General features: G+C 43.5%; 2 protein-coding genes across 2 annotated transcripts in view; one reads left to right on the forward strand and one right to left on the reverse strand.

Annotated features, from left to right (window-relative positions):
* Positions 1-614: 614 nt before the first annotated feature.
* Positions 615-12,238, reverse strand: RBM45 (RNA binding motif protein 45). The gene is made up of 10 exons (XM_066322736.1): positions 11,887-12,238; positions 10,538-10,660; positions 10,286-10,412; positions 8,524-8,634; positions 8,006-8,185; positions 6,986-7,115; positions 6,632-6,728; positions 6,111-6,277; positions 4,560-4,756; positions 615-946 (listed from the first exon to the last, which is right to left on the reverse strand). The coding sequence occupies exons 1-9, from the start codon at positions 12,166-12,168 to the stop codon at positions 4,564-4,566; spliced, it is 1,410 nt and encodes a 469-aa protein (XP_066178833.1). The 5' UTR covers positions 12,169-12,238; the 3' UTR covers positions 615-946; positions 4,560-4,563.
* Positions 12,239-17,599: 5,361 nt separating this feature from the next.
* Positions 17,600-22,059, forward strand: part of PDE11A (phosphodiesterase 11A) — a 108,016-nt gene continuing 103,556 nt past the window's right edge. Inside the window, exon 1 of the mRNA XM_066323308.1 lies at positions 17,600-18,412. Coding sequence (XP_066179405.1) covers positions 17,600-18,412 — 813 coding nt within the window. The remainder of the gene's footprint in view (positions 18,413-22,059) is intronic.

Here is a 22,059-nt window from a genome sequence, read left to right on the forward strand (position 1 = left end):
ATGCTTCTCCTCTAGACTGCATACAACTGGAATTCCTAAATTTTATCTGTGTATCGTATTTTAATAACCAGGATATTTCCAATTGAACAAGTAGTATACAGGAATACATCGAAAAGTAATGGCATTTGAAAATTAACTATACACAAACTTAGTTAACTATCTTAATTTACTTTGCATCAGTGCCAAAATTGTCTTCATCCTACTGAAAACTTCTGGGAAAAAAAAATAAAAACAACAAAACACCCCAACCTCAAAACTAACAAAAACAAACCCACAGCCCTAGACTCCACAGTTTCCCCGCAGTTATAGCCAAAAGATCTCAGGATAAGAAAGCATAAATAGAAGAAGTTTAGGTAGTCTGAAATATGTTCCTTTCACTAAACAGCATAATGAATAATCTTGGCCCAAAGCAACAAAATATTTAAGAATCTACCTTTGACTTATTTTCTTGATTACAGCTATTTTCTCAAATCTAGATTAATACTGTCACGTCTGCTAGCACTGTTGAAGTTACTTCGTTTTCTTTGAACTTACTGCAATTCAATGCAATTTGGATCATGAGAGATGTCTTCTATTTTAACAGAATCTGAATCATTATCAATTAACCAGTCAAGTCAGAAAAGGCTGGCTTCTTTATTTCCTCCATCATTGTAATTTCCATCTTATAAGAAGGTTTCAGGTAAAAACAAGAGCTATTTCTGTAATACAAGTTATGTACTATTACAAGAACAACCACCAGTTTACAGTTTTTAATGCCTACATACTTTTCAAAACTGCATCTCTGCATATTCAGAAAGAAGAAGGATCATAGAGAAATCAACTAAGTAACAATTAAGAAAAAAAAAAGTTGTCACTGAAAAAAGCTGTCACTGTCCACAGGAACCATGTCTAGTCACGTTTTCAGTCAGTCAGTCAGTCAGCTGAGGATCATGTCATTACTTAGTTTCTGTAGAAAAAACACAAGTACAAAAATAGTATCAAAAAGCAACATACCTATTTTTATTTTAAAGTACATATTATAAAATATAATTATTACAACAACATATAAATAAGGCTTTCAATATCTTTAGAAGAATAATATTAAAGTTTTAGGCATGCTCCTCTAACTTTTCAAGAGCCTCCCTCGAGCATTGTGTAAAAGCCTGCATTTTTTTCTGCAGTCTACTGTGGGTACAAAACACAGCTGTTTTTTTCAATGTATATCACAACTATGATACAATTACTTTTTAAAAACATTTTTGCAGAGCAGTAAATTATTAAAATATATACATATTAACATCAGGATTTTAGTAAATGTTAAAGTAAAAAAAAAAAAAGACTGCAAATGAAATCAGCGATGCAGGATTTCCTCAGGACAAGCAAAAACAAATATAATAATAGCCAAGTATTTTATGACAGGGTAAATGTTGGGTTTTTTCAACTTAGTAACTAAATGATTATTTAAAACACCCAGATTTTGTCAGCAGGGGAAATATGCAATGAATCCATCTGCTGTAGGTTGAAGGCAATCTGCAACAAGTTTTAAAAGCCACAGAACTTAGCTGTGTCTGCCATTTCTAACACAACACTAGTTGGAAACTTTATTTGAAAGCTTTATGAAAGACATTTCAGGTGGGTTTGGGTTTTTTGGTTTGTTTGCTTGTGGGTCTCTTGTCTAGTAGTTTTGAGGGGGGAGTTTCCAAGGACAGAAATGGTATTTAAATAGAACTACTAGACAGCAATGAAGAGATTTACTGTAACGCCACAATGCATTCTTCTGACAGATAGCAAATTCTTTCCTTCCTCTTCTGTTTTTGAATGACAGTGTGTCTAACTGGCCCCAGACACTGCAGTGAGCTTTTCACAAAATACTCAAAGTAACACAAAGTCCTGAGTGGAGAGCACAAGCTGGTCAACAGCAAGATGTTTAAAGTAGGTCTACTTTTAGCAACTGGCTCCAAGTAGACACTGTAGTTGTCTTCTCAGGCCTACACTGATTTAAAGCCAGAGAATTTGATGTGATTATTTCAGCCATTAATACACTCACTTAGCATAAAAGGGGATAACCTCACACCCCAAAAAACTTACATTAGAACTTAAAAGTGAGGAGAACCCTACTGGTCTGTATTTCCATCTTTTCTCTGCTACTTTTAACTACTTACATAAACAATTGAATTTTCATTGACCTGTAGGAGAACCTGAGCCTGTAAAAGTCATTAGGTGGATTAGTTCAGAATATTAATAGACGTGTGTTCAAATTTACCTGATAAACAAAGTTTGCTGCAAGACAACAGAAAGTTCTTATAGTCAGAAGCTTGCATTACAAAAGCACTATGAGTAGCATATTGTTACCATAAAGCCTTTTTTAAGAAACAATTCTGTAAATTGTATTTTAAAAAAGACTTTTTGCATAAGAAGGTGTTGGGGCAAAACTTTATGTGTGTTAAAAAAATAAATATTTTACTTAATTATTCCATTGAATGACATTTATTTTTATACAGATTCTAGAATTCACAGGTATTATAACAAGTTTTCATCAGAAAACCTTGTATAGAAAAGACTATTTCAGAAATCCAGTCATCCTGTGAGAGATGAAAGGCAAGCAGTACAACAGGACTTTAGAAAGGATTTCTTTATTAAGAGGCAATGATTTCTTTAAGTGAAAAATCACAAACTTTAGCTGGGAAGGTTATTTCCTACAGCTAAAATTCAAATAGAAAAATACTAGTATTCTCACAACTATTTCAGAGGTTGAGAAAATTGCATTTATTTTCACACAATTTAACACGTAAATTGAAAGCAAAACATGAGCCTCCAGATTACTGCAAAACCTGTCAAGTCAGTCCAGTGCAAAGTCAGGCAGTGGGAAAATCACTTACATGGGCAAGCCCTTTTGAAAGGCAATCTTTCCTTTTAGGTACCACTTCATTTGAATTTGAGAAACAAACTAAAGAACAAATGAACAAGTAATTCTATCTATCCTGAAAAGAGACAGATGCCACAGCAACCTGCTAAGAAACCTGGTATACAGAAAAAGTGGGGATAAATAATTTTCCTAATTTTGGATGCATGTTGTATTTACACTTCTCCAGTAAAAAGTACACAAGGCAGACCTGGTATTACATTACCCTTCACATCATAGTTATTTACTCCTGTAGAGACACAGGAATAAGGTGTGGTTACAGGCTGGACTCTTATTGCTGAAAGCAAAAATCACATGAAAAACAAACAAAACGTTGTACAAAGCTAAGAACGTACGTACAAGTTACTTAAAATTGCATTCGCCAGAGCTGCTGATTAAGAAAAAAAAAGGTTCAATTTAGTTTTAGCTATAATTCCATACAGAAAAGGAATGCCCAGAAATCCAACTATTAAAACAAAAGTTGTGTACAAAAACTAAGGCCATGTTTAGTATCTGCTGCTTATCAAAAGAGCAACATGGAGGTCCTTAGAAGAAAAGGAGAAAAAGAACACTCTGGGCAAAAGCTTTCTTTTGTCTTTGCAACTCTGGGGTCACAAAGAACATCTATATAAAGAAAGGTATAAAGAGTGAAGCTTAAGGGAAAATACTGATGCAAAGACAGTCATGTGATATTTTCTGAATTACTTAAGTCAGAACTTCATGTCCCCTAGGAAGTAGTATGGTACTGGAAATATCTGGAAGCTATAGTAATATTTGACAGTTATTTTGTAGAAAATGGGGCTTAGGCTTTTCTCCCTTGACTATATTCTCCTTTGGCAATAGTCCTAATGCTGAAAAACATAAATATAACTTTAAAATGTGATGAAATTCAATATAATTTGAAGCAAAGTGATGTTTTAAAAGAACAACTGAATCTTGGTCCCTGAAGTCAGTAAGATATAAAACATCTCTAGGAGTTTAACCAGCTTACACATGCCATAAGCATCAAATAATAAAGTTCTCAAACACATATCTCAATTTCTCCACCACTGGCTCTACTGTATTTTCTCCACTATCACACATTTCAGCTACACCTTATTTCTGAGAACACAAATGACCCGAATATCCCAAGCCTTTGGTTTCACCTGACCTAAGGTTTCAGTCTTACTTGTTCCCCCAGTCCCTTTTTTGTTTACCCCTTCACTCCTCTCCCCTACAAGGGCTCAACTTTCTATCTTTAACCAATGCCACTGAGGGCATGTGATTGTAACAAAAAAAAGACACACACAAGCTTATGTCTGTTTCATTATTTATTTTTGCATACTCTCTTCAGTGTCAACTGATTCTCCCAAATACACGAGTGATATTTCCATGAACATCCAGATTGACTTCTATCAACTGGTTCATTTTTTTTCCTCAAGAATTATAAAAATCGATTTTTTTAAAATAAAGTGCACATGTGTGTATATGTAAGAATACACACACCCATATATATATTTTATATGTGTGTGTATAAACACAGTTATATCAAAAAATTCTATTTCAATTTCCTAGCTAAGAACAGATTTAGAGTTTAGCACTGAATATTTGTATCTAACTTCAAAGTCTTAGCCTGTCACTATTTCAGGTAGCTGGACTTGAGGGTGAGGAAGAGCTCAGGTGGGTGGGGGGTACTCACCTGCTCAGTAAGTCCTCTGGCGCTTGTTGGGCTCCTCCGAGGGCGAGTCTGCCAACCTCACTTTGAGCCTCACACCATTCACAATCTTGCCATGCAATGCAGTGATGGCCTCGCTGGCACTTGCTCTGTCTGCAAATTTGGCATAGCCCACATTTTTTCCAGCCACAAGATAAACACTTATCAATTGTCCAAAACGACTGGGAGGGGAGGGGGGAAAAGAAAAGGTAATTTACAGATTTTCCTGCAACATTTCCAGTCTGAAGCACATATGATTTGTTAACTACAAAACCAGTATCTTTATATCTATGCTCCTTATTCACATATTCCCTTCTCTTGAATTATGGGTAGAAGTACAAATGAACACCAAAAGTTCATAGACGTTTTCTATGAAATATTACGACAGAACCACAAATATCAGTGATTTCTTTCTTATTTAAAAGAATATATAAAGCTGATCAATACTACACTCCCCAAAGACTAAATCGCACTCAGAACACCTCACAAGAACACCACAAGAAAAAAATCCAAACCAACCAGAAGTAGGACAGACACACCCAAGCCAGCAGATCATTTAGAAGCTCCATCTGCACCTCACTTAAATGAACTTGCTCATTGTGAATTATCTTTGAAAAGCTCTCACTGAAATGACTCAGAAAGCAAGCGCTACAGCTTCAGGGAAAAAACAGAGATTTCCAAGTACTCAGGAGGTCCCTAGATAGATCCTTAAATGTTTTTTAACAATAGTCTGCTTGCTTCTTACTGAAGTTACACTGAAGTGTCAAGACTCAGGTCCATAGCTTTTTCCTCCTCTAGCATCTGATTAAGAAAATCCACTATATTAAATAGGTATATTTTTGAATTTCACAGTAACTTGCACACCAAATGTTTTTATCTCCTGGTGCTTTTAAAATATTTTTGATTTCCAAAGATTTATTCCAAATTCAAGCTATTAGAAAAGGGAAATGTCTCTTTTTTCAATATTATACTACAAATTAATAATATAAAACACTAGAGAACTGCTAATTATAGATTTTTTTAAATATGGCAAAAAATTGTCCCAAGTATTTTCTCCGCACAGTGAGATAGAACAGTTGAAATAGTGTTTAGTAGGGTGCAAACCATTATAAATGTATCAGAAAAAACCCAACACCCTACACTTGTTCCCTCTAGGTTACTGTGGAAATCTATCAAAATAGTTAAACGCCTTACAAAAAATATGTAAAAGAAAATGCAAAATTATTTAGGAAATAGTAACTGGAAGTAGTATATTTTTTGGTTAAAAATCTACATTAGGAGACTAGAGATTTTATGTCAGATTAAGTTAATTGATAATAAAGCTGCTATACTGATGACAATGCACCTATGCTTCAATATGAACGTCGCTACACACTTCTTTTAAAAAGGAACTGTTACCTACTGCTCACTGGTCACTGTGCACTGCCTTTTCTGGAAAGAGTGTTCAGGCCCTCTCTTTTATTTTCAATATTTTCTTTCAATATTTCATAGTTTGTTTCCTTTTTGTTAGGGATGACTTTGTAAACAGAGTCTTACCAGAACACATCCTCCAGTACATTTACAGGTAAAGGATGCGGATGAAAAAGTATGAAAAGCCTTTCCTTCACAGAAGTGTCAGGTGGAACTTTTTTTTTGGGTGGTGGAAGTATGGCATCTGTTTGGGGCTGCAGCAACTGTGGACCAGAAGTTCCTCCAAATGCTTGCTGAAACAAGGGGAAAAAATGCAAGTGTAAGTTAACTGGTGGTGGGGGGACAGAGGAAGTAATTTTACCTTTCTTACCGTTTTTGTTCCATCACAGGACATACATAGGCCATGTGAGTTCTAATCTTCATTACTTTATTTACTCTAGTTATTTCATTAAAATGAACAATAAATCCAAGTAAGGTCAGACAGCTTCTCAGCGAAAAAAATGCACCAACCAACTAGAGGTACGTCTTAAAAATGCAGCACATAAAACAGTTTGCAGAAGCGAGTGAGCAGTGCTCTTTATTGGCATATGTGAGGCTTCTTACAACAGCTGAGAAGAATACCAACAGCATCCATGATGTGCACTCACAGGAGGCGTCCTGTACTGCTGAACCATCGCGCTGTTACTGCGCAGTGCTGACGACACCTGCGCTGTCACCAGCTGCGTTGCCATTTTCCTGATAAGGCTGCAAGCAGAAGTGACAGTAAACTACTTTAAAGAAAGAGTTAAGTTACAGCAATCTTAAATTTAGCAAGAAAAATAAGTTTTAATACACACCAGAGCATCTCTAGAAGTCTGTAATGTCATGTAGATACCGAGTATCAAGACCGACAATACCATCAGCAACCACAGCACATGCTCACAGTGGTAGTCTTATATTAAAAAAGTGTTTTGTATTTTCCTCTCCAGAACACAACTTACAACTCTTTAAGCTGTACTTACTCTGAGCTATCATTCCCATCTTCTAGGAAAATGACAGTTAGTCGATTTCCAGGAGGGTACTCAAACCCATGTAGTTTGTACTTGGCATATATAGCTGAGGCAGCAGTGCTGTACTGAATCACAGCATACCCTGCAAGCACAGTGCACACAGTGTCAGCAGGAAATGGGTAAATCCTCAGAACAAACTACACTCATACAAGCAATATATTCAAACTGCACATCAGTCATGGATGACACAAAATTCTTAAGTCTTTTTAGCACACAGCATTATTACTTCATCACTTCTATTTGTGAAGGAAACTTCAGTGAAATTTACTAGTGACAGACAGCAGTATTTACACTAGCTTGAAAAACTGGCAGTAAAACCATACAAGTGAAAACCTGTCTTCCTCACTACTCCAGAACTAGTAACAAAAGGATACATAATTTTATTTAAAAATGCAATTATCCCATCAACAGTGAATTTTAAAAAATGTAAAGTAAAAATGTAACTTTCTGAATTATTTACATTTCAAGTTTCTTGGAGAAGAAACCACTTCCATATTCAGCAGCAGTAAAACAAGACTGACACCAAACAATCTTTCAACAAAAAGCATGATCCATTTTGTAATTATTTAATCCCATTCATGCATGTCAACTTCTAAACACACATTTCAGAATGAAAAAATTCAAAAGATCTGTTTAGAGAAGATTTTACTTTAATGTCTAATAATTTTTGAAACTACTTCTTCATTTATTCTGCCTCAAACTATTAATTTGATCAAAACCCACTTATCATGGCTTTGATTCCATCCTTCTTGAGTTTTTATTATCTAAAAGTAAGGGTGCAAGCCCTTAAGGGCTATGTGTAAACAGCGGTTCAAACAAAACTGAATTTTCGGGTGTATGCCGTGATAGCAGCAACCACGCTTGTTTCCAACAAGTGTACTGTATTTTGCAATACAAATCAATTGAAGTACAATTACAAGGGATTCCCTTCAGAGAAAAAAAAAGACAAAAGCCTTTTGTACTTTTACGTACCACTGTTGGTATGAGGGTCTCGCTGAACATCACAGTATTCCAGACCGGGAACCAAATCAAAGAGGGCGAACAGCTGCTCCTGGATAAAGGGGAGCCGGGAGACCACCGACAGGCGTTTGGAGACTGGCTCTTGAATTCGGGTCTCAGCTTTTTCAAAGCCACAGAATTCTGGCTGCATACCTCAAGAATCAACAAAATAATCTGAATCATCATACTTGCATGTTTCCATTTTATGCATGTGTTGCACTCGACTTTCAAAAGTAATCCAAGTCAATTAGGTACTAAAGGTCACATGTTGATTTCTCCAGTGCAGGTCACAAAATAATTGGCCAACCAGAGCAAAGCAAGCCATTAAAGCAGAGATAAAATGCCTGGATAGTTTCTAACTTCAATATCCAATCTACAATTTAAGTGTTGACCTAAGGCTCTGTCAGCTTCCCTTACTCCAAACCACATTATTACTCAGTGACCATCCTGGAAACTACAAATCATTTATACTGTAAAAAGCTGTTACTTACAAAATGGAAGCGTATTTCCTCTTAGTTCTGGCCTCATGTTATTACTGTAATAATCATGTTCAAAAGACTCAGATGACTTATTTTTAGGTTCAGCCAAAATGGCCCTGTAACCTGAAAGAAACAACCACACACATAACAACACCTCAGCATATCTCAGTTATCTGACCAGTCCCACATTCTCCAAGTCCCATATTTAGAAACATATTATTCAGAAAACACAGTATGTGCCGCCTTTAGAGGAATAACAGAATTATAACTTTTGAAGTCTGCCCAAATAATTGTTAACAGCTTTCAAATGGAATTATTCCTCATAAGTTAAGCATGACAGAAGCTAACTGCCATGGGAGTGACTGAGCACTGGCACAGGTTGCCCAGAAAGGCTATGGAGTCTCCGTACTTGGGGATATTCAAAAGTCACCTGGATATGGTCCTGGGCCACCAGGACCCAGGTGATCCTGCTTGAGCCAAGTGGTTGAGCAGGGATCCCTTCCAACTTCAACCAATCTGTGATACCTAGCACGATTCTGAGATGCTCCAGAAGCCATCACCTGAACTGCTATGCTACAACAGTAGCTTATGGACGTTTTAATCTGACCTAGGTTTTGCTTTTATGAAAGAAAGAGGTATTACACTCAAGCTACCCAACTGATTTCATTTTAACCTCACAGCAAAAAGGAAATAAAATTTGACTGCTAAGTAAGCTCAGGCTCATATTCCTATGCACAAATATAATTTCTGTAGAACCATTTACAATGCAGAACCACCACACACATTACTGAGGAAAAAAGAACCAAAAAAAGCATTAAAAAAATTAGAACAAGCAGCCACACCCACTCCCCAAGCTGTTTCATTTTTGTGATTAAGCAACACTGAACAGGAGGCTGGACTGGAATACTGCTGTTAGGCTTTTGGGGAAACCTTTCTTCTCCTGCATGAGCAAACCCAATTCCCTCTGCCTCTCCTCCAAAGTCTTGTGCTTCCAGCCCCTGACATTTTTCCACCAGCCTGACTCATATTAATTAACTTAAATGACAAATTATAGAATCACAGGATGGTTTGGGTTGGAAGGAAACTTACAGACCACCGAGTTCCAACCCCCTGCCTTGGGCAGGGACACCTTCCACTACCTTCCACCTTCACCAGGTTACTCAGAGCCCTATCCAACTGGCCTGGAACACTTCCAGGGGTGGGACATCCAAAACTTCTGTGGGCAACCTGTTCCAGTGCCTCACAAAATGGCTGGTAACAAATACAGCATACAAAGTCTTTCACTCTGTATCAGATAAACTGTAACACTAAACAAAAACAACCACCCTTCTCCCAATTTCAGTTCGCAAGAATTTGTTCTTAAAGGTAATCACAACAGAATCCCTATGTATCATGAAGCACATTTCATTTGAAAATTAATTTTATATCAAATACATTTGATTAAAACTGCCTAGTCACAAGGACAAATTAAAGTATTTTCCTGTGTATGAAGCCTACACTACAGACCAATAATAATGCATAAAAGGAAACTCTGTGTCCATTTCCAAACTCTTCCCACTAATTCTACTTGCAGTTTGGTCCTGAAAATCACGATCAAGTAATCGTTCTCACTGAATGTTAACAACGCTATTATTTATTTCAAATAAAACTTTGTCTCAAAGTGTTTCTGCATCACAAATCCTTTACCTACAAACAAAACTAAAAATTAAAGGTACATTATGATGACACACACTTATTGCAAAAAAACCCTCAAAACATTCACTCAGATTCTTACTTCGATCACACTCTTCAATTGCTCGGGCAGCTTGTGATGGTTTCAGGTACCTGACGTAGCCCAAACCTTTACTTTCTCCAGTAGTCTTGTTTTTAATAATGCTGCAATATTCAATGTCTCCATACATCTAGAACAATTAAAAAATGTATTAATTCCCAATATTTGAAAACCATGAAAAGTTCCATGTGCTAAACCCTTCTAATCAATTTAGAAAAATGCATTTTAAAATAACAACAAACAGCAAATCAGAACCTTAAACTTCTCTCGCAGATCCTCCTCCGTGTAGGTTTTTGGTATCATAACAAAGATTCGTGTAAGCTCCTCGTCTTCAACATCTCGGTGGCTTCCAGAAGCTCTTGACTGTGCAATAAATACCTGATGAAATAATTACACAGACATTAACTACTGGCAGTAGGCTCTAAAACACATACCAACAAGCAAGTAAAATAGTTTAACTGTCTTTGTGAGCTTATTGCTCACATAAGCTAGTCTTCTTAGCACGAAAAGAACAGATGTGACCCCTGTAATAAAAGACTTACAAATATAATAAAACCCAAAGAGGACAGGGCTGCCAGAGAGGTTCCTCACTGGAGATAATGAGGAATGATGACAAATAACACTGCTGAACCAGCAGCGCTGTCAACATCACCAGTGACACCTGAGTTAGCAAAGAATGAATTACTGTAACAGGCCTAGCACAGCAATAGTAGAAACAAATAAGCAAGCAAGCAAACAAGAAAGCCTGGCACCTTGATAAAACTATGCTACAGAAGGTTCACTGCTCAGCTGGGCTAAATTGTACAGGTCTACTGCTCTATGAAGGATCATAAATCTGTTACTCTTAAAATCTTTTTTTAGTTATTGAAATGAATTTCATCTCAGAAGCGCACACCAGAAGACAACCAAGAAAAAAAGCCCAAATAAATCACAAACAAAAACAAACAAACAAAAAGAAACAAAACCAAAACAACCAAGTAAGAAAGGCACAACTTTTAAAGCAAGCCTCTTATGCAAAAGTAACAACGGCTTTCACAGAGCTTTTGATTTATTTTTCTAATAGCCATGCAAGAGCGGGAGGAATACAACTCAGATCTTTTGGTTTCTGATGGCAAGTTCTTCAAAACAGATTTCACTGACTCAATTGTATTGTCAAGTGAAACACATGGTATCTTCTTTCACTCTTCAAATTCATTCATAATTCATACTTTCCTAGTACTTAGTGAATAGGAAATCAGGAAGCTGAAAGCTGACAGAACAGCTCCACAGATTAAAAAAAAACAACAACCAAAAAAAAAAAAAAACGGTTCTGAAAAGGGTTTACAAGCTACAAAGCTGAAACTAGCGAAGACAGTTCTATTTATCCACAACTATCTTGCTTACAACACTTCAGCACCACCACCGCCTCTCTTCCGGTGCGGCACTTCCCGCGGCCCCCTGCAGCTCGGGCGGCCCGGGAGCCGGGGGCGGACGGGCCCCGCCGCTCCCCGAGGGCCGCGGGCGGAGGCGCCCGGGAGGCCCGAGCCCGCCCCGGCAGCGAGGCCGGGCAAGGCCGCGGCTCCCGGGGCCTGCACCCCGCCCGGCCCCCGAGCCCCCGGCCGCACCTTGATGGGCTTGCTGTCGGGGAGCAGGCTGCGGCCGTGCATCTCCTCCATGGCGCGGCAGGCCTGCGAGCTGCGGGCGAACTTGATGAAGGCGATGCCGCGGGACTCATTGGTGCGCCTGTCCCGCAGGAGCCAGATGTTCTGGATGTCCCCGAAGGGCGAGAAGCGCTCCCGGATCAGCGCCTCGCCGGTGTCCTTGCCCAGCACCACGAAGACCCGGCTGTTGGGCGGCTCGTCCAGGCACTCGGCCGAGAGGCGGATGCCGCTGGATGACTCCTCCATGGCGGGGCCGCCGAGCACCGCGGCCTCCTCACGGCGTACAGCAGGGAAGTGCGGCAACGCCTTTTCCGCCGCGGACGCGGCGCACCGCCCCTTCCACCGCCGCTTCCGCCACCCCCTTCACCGCCCCTTCACCGCCCCTTCACGGCCCCTTCACCGGCCCTTCACCGCCCCTTCACGGCCTCTTCCACGGCCCCTTCACCGGCCCTTCACGGCCCCTTCACCGCCCCTTCACGGCCCCTTCACCGGCCCTTCACGGCCCCTTCACCGGCCCTTCACGGCCCCTTCACGGCCCCTTCACGGCCCCTTCACCGGCCCTTCCGCCGCCCGCCCCGCGCGGCTCCGCGGTGCCCGCAAGGGGAGAGGTCGGGCGGCGCGCGTTCTTCCTGTTACTTTTCACAAGCAAATTAAATGCAGAAATCCCCCCCCTCCTCTTTCATGTAAGCAGATGTAGTTGTCAAGTAGAAGGACGTGATAACATCTGGTGCTGTTTTCCATAGATCTAAACGGGTTGTGTTGAAAAAAGTTACATGATTTCTATTCAGGAATGTTCTCAGCGCCACACTGTTGGAAAAGATGGAAAGCACAAGACAGGACCAAATCTTCGGGGTTTATTTGGCTCTACAACAGGACAAACTGCAGGATTTTCTTACTGAAATCCAAACAAAACAAAACAGGCAAAACTAAGAAGTGACATAAGTACAGTTCAGTGTTGGACAGGATATACATTTTTTTTAAAAAATAAAGGGTTTTCTTTAGAGGTATGATAGCCTTAAAAGGATTTACTGTCACAACTGCCGACTTTGCAGTATTGCAGATGAATTTGAACTACGGTTCCACAGAAACAAAAATCCTCATTCGCCGTATTAGAATATTGGTATAATTTCCAATACCCAGTACACCAGGCCGGAAGGTTTGTAGCTTTCCCAGATCGGTGCAGTGCCAATGGGCAGATTTTAATTTCCCATTCTGGAGAGCTGTTAGATTTTGTCTGCTGGTCACTGCCCTCTACTGGCACCGTGGTGTGCTGCGGTTGTTTCGCTTGACTAATTACCGTGACTTGGTTTTTCTTGTGCTTTCCACAGAAAAAGTCTTGAGAAACAGTGGAACATCTAAAAGGGAAAGTATTCTGCGTGGGTTTCAACTTTTTTTTAATATTACTTGAATATAAATTACCTTAATTGAATCAAGCTATTAATGACAAATACAGTCCTGTGTCCAATGGTTTGGGTTTTTTTCTGGTTACTAAGGTGCTTGAGAATTGTGTGGCTATTTTTTTTTTTCTGTGATTTCTAGGAAACGTTTTGTGGCATTCACTTTATACTGAATTTCCTTCTATATGTCATCAGCATATAGTAACTATTTTTTCCCCAGTGAAATTGTAGTGAACAAATCATACAGATGTTAGCACAAGTTTTTAAAAGAAAGCAAACAAAGTGATATTAAATTCACTGTAGACAACGGGAAGACTCAGCTCTGGAGGACAGAAGAGAAACGTGAACATGTCATTACAGGTATTGCAGTAGTCTTCAGTACAAGAGCAGGCTGCTGTTGGAAGAATCAGGTTTTATCAAAAAGTAATGGGTTTTTCAACTTCTGTTAGGAGATTCCAGGAACTGGCTGTTAACAGCCCTTTTTCTAATGCCCTTCAATGGAGGACACCCTTGAGGAATTCAATGTCAGCCTCATGCTCATTTTGAAAAACTGTATGAAATTAAATTTTTCCAATATCTTCTGGATACTGGAATTACAGACACAGTTTAGAAGTAGTAAGTAGTTGTGTATGAAATGATGCAACGAACTACCAGTCTCCATGATGCAACAAGGATTTCTATTCTACTTATTAAAGTGACACAAAGTACACCTTGTGCGTTTTATATTATACATCATTTATGCTCCCATCCTCCTGGATTCTACTGGACTGCTTCCCCCTTTCAGACTGTTTAGAATAATAATCCGCCTCCCCAAAATACAAAATTTTCTCAAGTGGTTTTTCCCAACTGCATTTTAAGGAGTGCTATTCCATTGTCTTTCTGAACAGAGAAACACACTGCACCTGAGAAATGCACTGACATTTCTCCCTGTGATTCTTTTAGGCCATCTTAGGGCATTTCTGTATGTTGTACCCAAAGGAATTGGCTAAAGCCTGCACTGCTGTCTGAGTTGGCATTGTGCATCCCTGCTGACAAAAGATGCATCATACCTCAGATGCATCAGATGTAAGATGCTTTTACCTCACTGCAGCATACCTATAAAATTACAGTGGCAGCACAATCCTATGGCATTGACAAAACCCATTTCCCTGTTTTTGCCCTCCCACAAAAGGCTGAAACTAATCTATCTCAGGGCAACACGTAAGGCTGCGGCCCAGTGCACACTGTGCTTGTTTAACTTGCCCTGCAGACAGAACAGGGACCCTAAGGTTAGTTTTAGTTTTCTCCTAACATCCATCGATGCACACCAGGCCAGGCTTTGGAACCAGATTTTATCCTGACATGTCCAAAGCCTGTGCAAGCTAAAGAACAGTCACACCAGTGTGATTATCTTTGTCACATTTCATCTTTAGATGGATTTCAGGTTCCACAGTTCTTTACAATTAAACTGTTACAGTAAATTTTCACTGTATATTTCATGCAATGGAGACAACTACAGTTTTACTTGCTTCAGTCTTGACTGCTATTTGAGATTGTCAATATGCAGATTTATGATGCAATCAAATCCTATGCATGAAATCCCAGCAAAATAAAGATGCCACAAGACTTTGAAGGACCTACTTTATACCTAGGCTTACAGAAACAGCAAGTTGCTTTAAGTGTTTACATACAGAACATACAGAACTGCTACACAGTAGCCATTTTGTAGTAAACACTGGTGTGCGTGCTCAAACCAAACCAAACCTTACCACAGTGAGATGGTAAAAATTATTTGCATACAGTTATTTCGCACCCGAGGTCCTCGCTTGAGAGCTGGGGGTACTCGCCGGGCTGGCCTCCAGAAGCTCATGCTCATTTCTTTATGGAGTGTTTGTGCCAGCGCTGCAAAACCACAAATGCAGCTCGGGCTCGGGACGGCAGCGCCAGGGGCGGCTCAGCGGCAGCCCCGGGGCCGAGGGGACTCCGGGAGCGCGGCATCACTCCGACAGCGGCGGCTCAGCCCCAGGGGCTGCGCCCATCGCCTGTGAAACCCCTTTGCGTCACAGCTCCGGCAGCGCGCTCGGAAACGCTGGCAGAGCCTTGCCCTCGCCGGGATTCGCTGCCTTGTCATACCCGAGCTACCTGCATGGAAAGAGCTCGGCTTCTCTAGAGGCGCGAGCAGCTCGGGGCACGATCCCCTAGACCTCTCCGCTTTCCGCCCCCTCGCCCCGCAGCCCGCTCGCCGCGGGTTCCGCAGCCGGGCGCTCTCCGCAACTCGGGCGGGGCACGGTGCGGCGGCCGGGAGCGACCCTTCCCCGCACCGCCCAGGGCCGGGCTCGCTCCCGGCTCCCTCCTCCGCCCCCCGAGCGCCGGGGGCAGCTACCGGGGGCTGCTCCCGGGGCTGCGCCCCCCGCCCCGGCTGCCCGCGCGCCTGCGCGCCGCCCCCGCTGCCCGGCTGCCGGTGTGTGCCGGCGGCGTGGGGTTTCTCAATGGGAAGCCCGTCCTCCTGCGGCAGCATCCCTGCGCGGCGGGGAGAGCCGGAGAGCTGCGTGAAACCCCGCCGAGAGCAGGGGGCAAGCACGGCGCCCTGCCGCCACAGCGGCCCGGGACCCGCGGTGGCGAGGGAACTGCTGCTCAGCCTGCAACGGGGCGGGCACCGAGACTGAGAGCCGAAATCCTTTGTCTGCGGCTTCGAAAGCTGTCTCCGAGCTGCATCAGCCGAAACAGCTGTACGGAGCCCCTGAGGGTCACCCCTGCTGCCGCGGGAGACGCGGCCGTCCTTCGGGACGCACACGTAGCCCTTCCTCCCCTCCTGACACCCGCGCACCAGCCTGCGCTATCGACACATGTCCCAAAAGTGCTGCCTCTCCTTGCAAGCACTGCCCGCACCCCGCGCCGTAAGGGGCTGCTGCAGGGACAGGGGCCCCGGCAGGTCAGAATCTCGTGTGGTTGAAGATTTGCCCGTGTGTTTTCCCAGCCACCCGAACTCCCATTCATGAATTTCTGAAGCCGCCTTCATTCAGTCTTTGGTGAGCGCATGAAAAACATTTTCACGTGTTAAGATCCATGACTTGTTTTTTCAATCGCTTATGCGTAGGCATTGATTTAGCAGTGAAAAGTGCTCCACGTGCGCATAAAAATAACCCTTGTCCGTCTGCCGGCAGTGGATACGGTCGGCTTCCGTCTGGCAACCGGCGATGCCCGAGCGGACACTCGGGAGCGCCTGGGCGCGCCCGCTCCCGCCCAGCTGCCCCGGGGACCAGCGGCTTGCGGCAGAAAGCCCTGGGCGGCTCCGGGCGGGCACAGCCAGCCGTGCCCCTCACACCCTGCGGGAGCCGTGCGGACCGGGCAGAGTCGGGCTCCGCACGGGTGAGGCTATCCGCAAATCAACTCAGGGATTCAAGAAACGGAATTGATTCAGGATTCTTGGAAGGGCTCCGTTTTTCTGCTTGTCTCCTGAAGTACTGAAGCAGCTCAGACAACGGTATAAATGAGAGCTCTTTAACGGGAGCGCTCCCATTTACCTCCGGCCGCGGCTCCCGCCCGCGGTCCGCGAGAGAGGCGGCAGGGTTCGTCCCCTCCCCGAACGAGCATCACAGACAAAAGGCCCCTCCCTTTGCCCCCGATGTTGAATGAAACTCCCTAGCACGGCTCCCCACTGCCGGGGGTCCTCCCGCCGGGGGACGCTGCGCGCCCCGCCCGCCCTGCCGAGGCGGCTGCTGCCAGGCGGGCGGCAGAGCCCCCCCAGCCGCAGCGGGGTTTGCCAGCGCTCCCGCCAGCCCTCCCTCCTCCCCGCCTGCCCCCCCGCTCGGCTCACGCGTCCTCCCCTCCCTCCTTCTCAGTGGTCTGCCGGCTGGCTTACGCAGGAGCCGCCGCCAGCACTGACAGCACTTGGCAGAAGGGGTTTGCCCGAGCGCTCCCGGAGCATCTCCAGAGGCGCGGCGGCACCGCCTGCCCGCCTCACCAGGGGAGCGGCCCCGAACCGGGAACCGAGGCCAGAGCTAGAGAAAGGCTGAAAACCGGGAAGCACAAAAATTTACCTAGAAAAATACGAATACTACTACTAATAATAAAGAGTGGTGGGCAGGAAGAGGAGGTCGCGAGGGGAAGCAGAAGGCGAGAAGAAGGCGCGCCGCTGAGGAGAGGCCCGGGCAAGGGGCAGAAGCGGCCCCTCGCCGGGGCTGCCGGCATCCCCCGTGCCCCGGGGCGGCCGTCGGGGCGGCAGCAGCGGCACGTGGCGGCGGCGGGGCATGGCCAGCGCGGGGGCTCCCGCGGCCTGAGCCGCCCCCGCCGCCGGCACCATGGCAGCCGCCGGCGATGCCGGCCTCGACGTGGCGGCTGTGGAAAGTTTCCTAGAGAGGCACCCGGAGCTGGTGGAGAAGTGGCTGCAGAGGAAGAACTCTCTCCCTAAAGCGCCTGCCGTCCCCGCCGCCCCCGCCGCAGGCCCGTCGGAGGAGCGGCGGAGCAGCGACGGCCCCGGCGGCAGCTGGGGGAGCGCGGGCGGCCCCGGCGGTCCCGGCTCCGGCCCCGGGGGGCTGCAGCGCCGAGCGTCCCAGAAGGAGCTGCGGAAGAGCTTCGCCCGCTCCAAGGCTATCCACGTCAACCTCACCTACGACGAGCATGTGCACGCCCGGGCGCAGGAGCCGCTGAGCAGCGTGCGGCGGCGGGCGCTGCTGCGGAAGGCCAGCTCCTTGCCCCCCACCACCGCCCACATCCTCAGCGCCCTGCTGGAGTCCCGCGTCAGCCTGCCCCAGTACCCCCCCACCGCCCTGGACTACAAGCGCTACCTCAAGGAGCACAACGAGCGCCAGTTCTTCCTGGAACTGGTCAAGGACATCTCCAATGACCTGGACCTCACCAGCCTCAGTTACAAGATCCTCATCTTCGTCTGCCTCATGGTGGACGCGGACCGGGGATCCCTCTTCCTCGTGGAGGGGACCTCCGCCGGCAAGAAGACCCTGGTGTCCAAGTTCTTCGACGTGCACGCCGGCACCCCGCTGCTGCCCTGCGGCTCCAGCGAGGACAGCAACGAGGTGCAGGTGCCCTGGGGCAAGGGCATCATCGGCTACGTGGCGGAGCACGGAGAGACGGTCAACATTCCCGACGCCTATCAGGTAGGAGCCGGGCAGGCTCCCCCGGCCCGGGCGCCGACAGAGGAGCCCCCGACCGCCCGGCCGCGCCTCCCCGGGCCGTCCCTCCCGCCGCAGCCTGCCCCGGGCTGGCCCGGCCGGGAATGCCGCGGTGTGCGGGCGGCCGGTGCCGAGGGGACGCCGGGGAAAGCGGGAGGGGAAGCCCCGGCGGGGCTGGGGCCGATGGGGCTAAAGGGGCCCTACAGTCGGCACAGCAGCGGTCTGGATTTCGCAGGAGCGATAGGCACTTCGTGTATTTCTAAAGCATTTTTGGAACTGGCTGAAGAAAAGTTTTAAAAAAAAGCTCTTGACAGTCCCAGTGATGGTGTTCTTAAATTTCTGTCTCAATGTTCCCTTGCTCTCCGCTGCCGAAAAAATCTCATTGCTTTCAAAAGAGCATATATTTCCACCTTTGCGTATGCCCACTCAGCCCACATGGTATATGTTTTCAAACCTGTTCCTAGCAGTGATATAGCCGGTGTCCTGTTACCGTCAACAAGGACTTCCCCCACCTTTTACTGCTTTAGAGCTTCAGTGTGAATTGTAAAAAATGTAATTCTGGCTTCAAAGCAGACATTGACCCATGGCTTCAGCAGGGGCAGACAAGCCTTTGCCCGAGTGTGTCAATGTAGAGCAGAGCCTTCAGTTTCCTGGCTTGAAATTTACCTCTCTTTCATGTGGTCGGTTTCTAGTGTTTATTTGTGTAAGACACTAACAGCAATTGAAGGTTCTTGAGAAAATGAAGAACTACAAAGTGACACGTTTTCTCAGTTAGGATCTTGGAAAGCTTGAGAAATGTGGGAGATGTAAGTCTTGAAGAATTTTAGTAGTAATCATTGCCCAGTGTCTAATTTTACTCTACAATAATAATAAAAAATAATAAACATTTAAAAATGATGATGCTTTACAGCAGACTACAAGGAAGAAACTTAAAAATAAGATTTGGTTATTTTTGGTTTTTAAATACAGAAGAAGAAGAACGAGCATATATCTATTTGCAGCTGAATATTTATTTATTTATTTGTCAAGCAGTATTTGAAAAATACTAGGCATCCCACAGATTCAGACTGACAGAGGTTCCCAACCCACAGATTTCAAAGGGAATGGTAAAAACGTTCAGGCTAAAATGAGTATTGGATCACCTTTGAAAAAAAAAATTTAACTGGCTTTCTTTCTTTTTTCCCCCCTTTCTGCATTATACGCTTTTTCTTGCAATCTGATTTTGTTACTTTGACTTGTAGAAGTGTGCCATTCCCAGAATACCTGCTGTTGTAGGTGAAGCAGTATGTATGTTCTCAATAGTCCCAACTTGCTAAACAGATAAAGGAACTTGATCCCTCCTTCTAACTCTGGATCGCTCCAGCCACCCTTTTTTTGGAGGTGAGAATGCCACTGAAAGGGCGTTGTTTTCTAGTTCTAGGGATGTATATAGTTTTATTGTTTAATTTTTTCTTCAGTGTTTGTTCACTTTGTGTCCACTTGCCTGTGAGAGAGTCCAGCTTCTTTGAACAGTTCATTTTCTGTTTCATCCACAGAGAAAACTGAAAAGCAATCCATCTAGTTGCCATTCCCAGTGCTACTTGTGCTATACTTTTGTCTGGCTCTTATTCAAAATCAATTTAAATATTATAAATAATACAGCTCATTGTATCTTTAAGCCCTAAGTACATTAGTTGAAGTAGATGGGCAAGTTCTTATCCAAGTCCATCCTGTAATTACATCAAATGTAATTTCCCTACTTTCAGTGGACCTACTTTGATTGACTTTAGTGCAAATGAAACTTAAGACCTTCCCACTATAATGAAAGTTTTGCTTGATAATAAAATAAGACCTTGTTTTCAGTTATCCTTCTGAGTTAACTAACTTCACTGAATTAGTACAGTTTATCTTCTCTTCCTTGGCAAGGATAGCTATCCATTGTGCATCATCAAAAGGAGACATTTCTAATTTAAGGGTACAAAGAGCTCTATGGAAGCCCAGGTACCTGTGCGTGAAGAGGTGACAGCTGTTCCATTTCAGATCGTTGTAGCTTTCACAATGGAGCACTTTAAAAATTAATAAATATGATATTATCTTCTGCTGTTGCTGATGAAAGTGTTTAATTAACTGTCAGGTAAAAAACCAGCACCATCAGGAAACTGGTAGGTAGAGCTGAAGAAAAAGGTGACAGCAGAGCAGCATTTTTTTGTCCATTGAAAAGGATTTCTACACTGCTGCTGTTTGGCAAGAAAGGGCCTTGCACAAGGCCAGAGGAACTTCTAGATTAATTTAATCTTCTTTTGCTTCTTTTTCAAATTAATAAACTTGTTTAAAATAGGTAAACATACTTCCATATCATCAATTAGCTAGTTTACTCTATTGGGAAATTTATTATTATGTAACTATATTTTCTCAGAGCCTGATCAAATACCATTTGGAATTCTACCACTGAGTACAAATTGGGTTGCCTACTTGTACTGTCAGCTAGAGCTGACATTAATGGTACTTCAGTGCAATCAACATTACACTTAAATGCTGTCATATCTTGTAATGTGTTCCATGCAGGCAGTCCCCTGTGCCCAGCAGACTGATTGTTTCAGGAAGTATTTGTAAATGGCTGGTTGTGTCATGATCAGAGGCAGCATACTACTTCAATTACACATTTACTCTTCTTAAAAATAAAAAAAAGTCATAAATAAGATGGGGCTTTTCCACAATCCAGGTGATTGTTACTGTTGTTGAGTGGGACTTTCAAAATCTGCTCATGTGAACAATTTTTCTTAATTCAATAAACATACATAGATACAAGGTTTGGAATTAATATCACATATTGAGGACTGTATAATAATAACAATTTAATACTTAACAAAGACCATGTAAGATCTCACAGTAGTTTCATTTATGAAGTGCAGCATCCACTGAACAAACTTTTGGAGGCTCACAGCAATAAAAAATTTGGCAAATATTTTATGGAAAGGTTTAGATGAAGGTCATATAACTGATTCAAAACTTGCACAATTTAATTCATGGCATTAAAAACTTTATTTATGGCATTGCAAAGTCATTTGGTGAAAGTGAGTTTATAATTTTAGCTGTAACATGCATGATCTGATATGCAAGTGTTAGCAGTACAGAGAATTTGAGAAAAGGAAAGCAATTTGATACTTTATTTAATTTTCATTTTGAAGCCAGTCTAAAACTGTTTCTCCTGAAATTAATCCAGTTGAATTGTAAATCAAACTTTCCGTCACTTTAAGTTCTAAAATAAGGGTTTGGATGCTCCCATATGAAAATTTTGGGAAGCATTTCTGACTCCTTTTTCATATGGGAATAATGCAGTGTATCTTGAGCACACATGCTGGAAGAAGAATCAGATCAGACTGGCAGGGAAATTTGGGGCCTAAATGTCCATTGAGGTTTCTTTTGACAGAGAATAGATGTAACTTCCATCAATATATATGAAGACTATTAAGGCTATTGTAAGTACACGGACAGAGACCATTACCTGTAGCTCTTAGAAGCTGTTACCAAATTTCAGGTTTTTTCCTATTTGAAGCTGTGGATTTTTTTCATGTCATCCATTCTTCTCACAGGAGATCCATGGTGTTTGGCTGAAATTACTGATAATTTCAAATTTGTTCCATCTTTTAGAG

This window comes from Sylvia atricapilla, chromosome 7 (assembly GCF_009819655.1).
Source record: "Sylvia atricapilla isolate bSylAtr1 chromosome 7, bSylAtr1.pri, whole genome shotgun sequence".
Lineage (NCBI taxonomy): Eukaryota > Metazoa > Chordata > Aves > Passeriformes > Sylviidae > Sylvia > Sylvia atricapilla.

What these genes read in the sequence shown, in the direction of transcription:
- RBM45 (XM_066322736.1), bottom strand. Translation starts at nt 12,168, where the DNA reads ATGGAGGAGTCATCCAGCGGCATCCGCCTCTCGGCCGAGTGCCTGGAC. An exon ending in ATCTGCGAGAGAAGTTTAAG is followed by an intron (nt 10,413 to 10,537) that starts GTTCTGATTTGC and finishes TAATTGTTCTAG; the next exon opens with ATGTATGGAGACATTGAATA. An exon ending in AGCAGTACAGGACGCCTCCT is followed by an intron (nt 6,278 to 6,631) that starts GTGAGTGCACAT and finishes CCCTTGTTTCAG; the next exon opens with CAAGCATTTGGAGGAACTTC.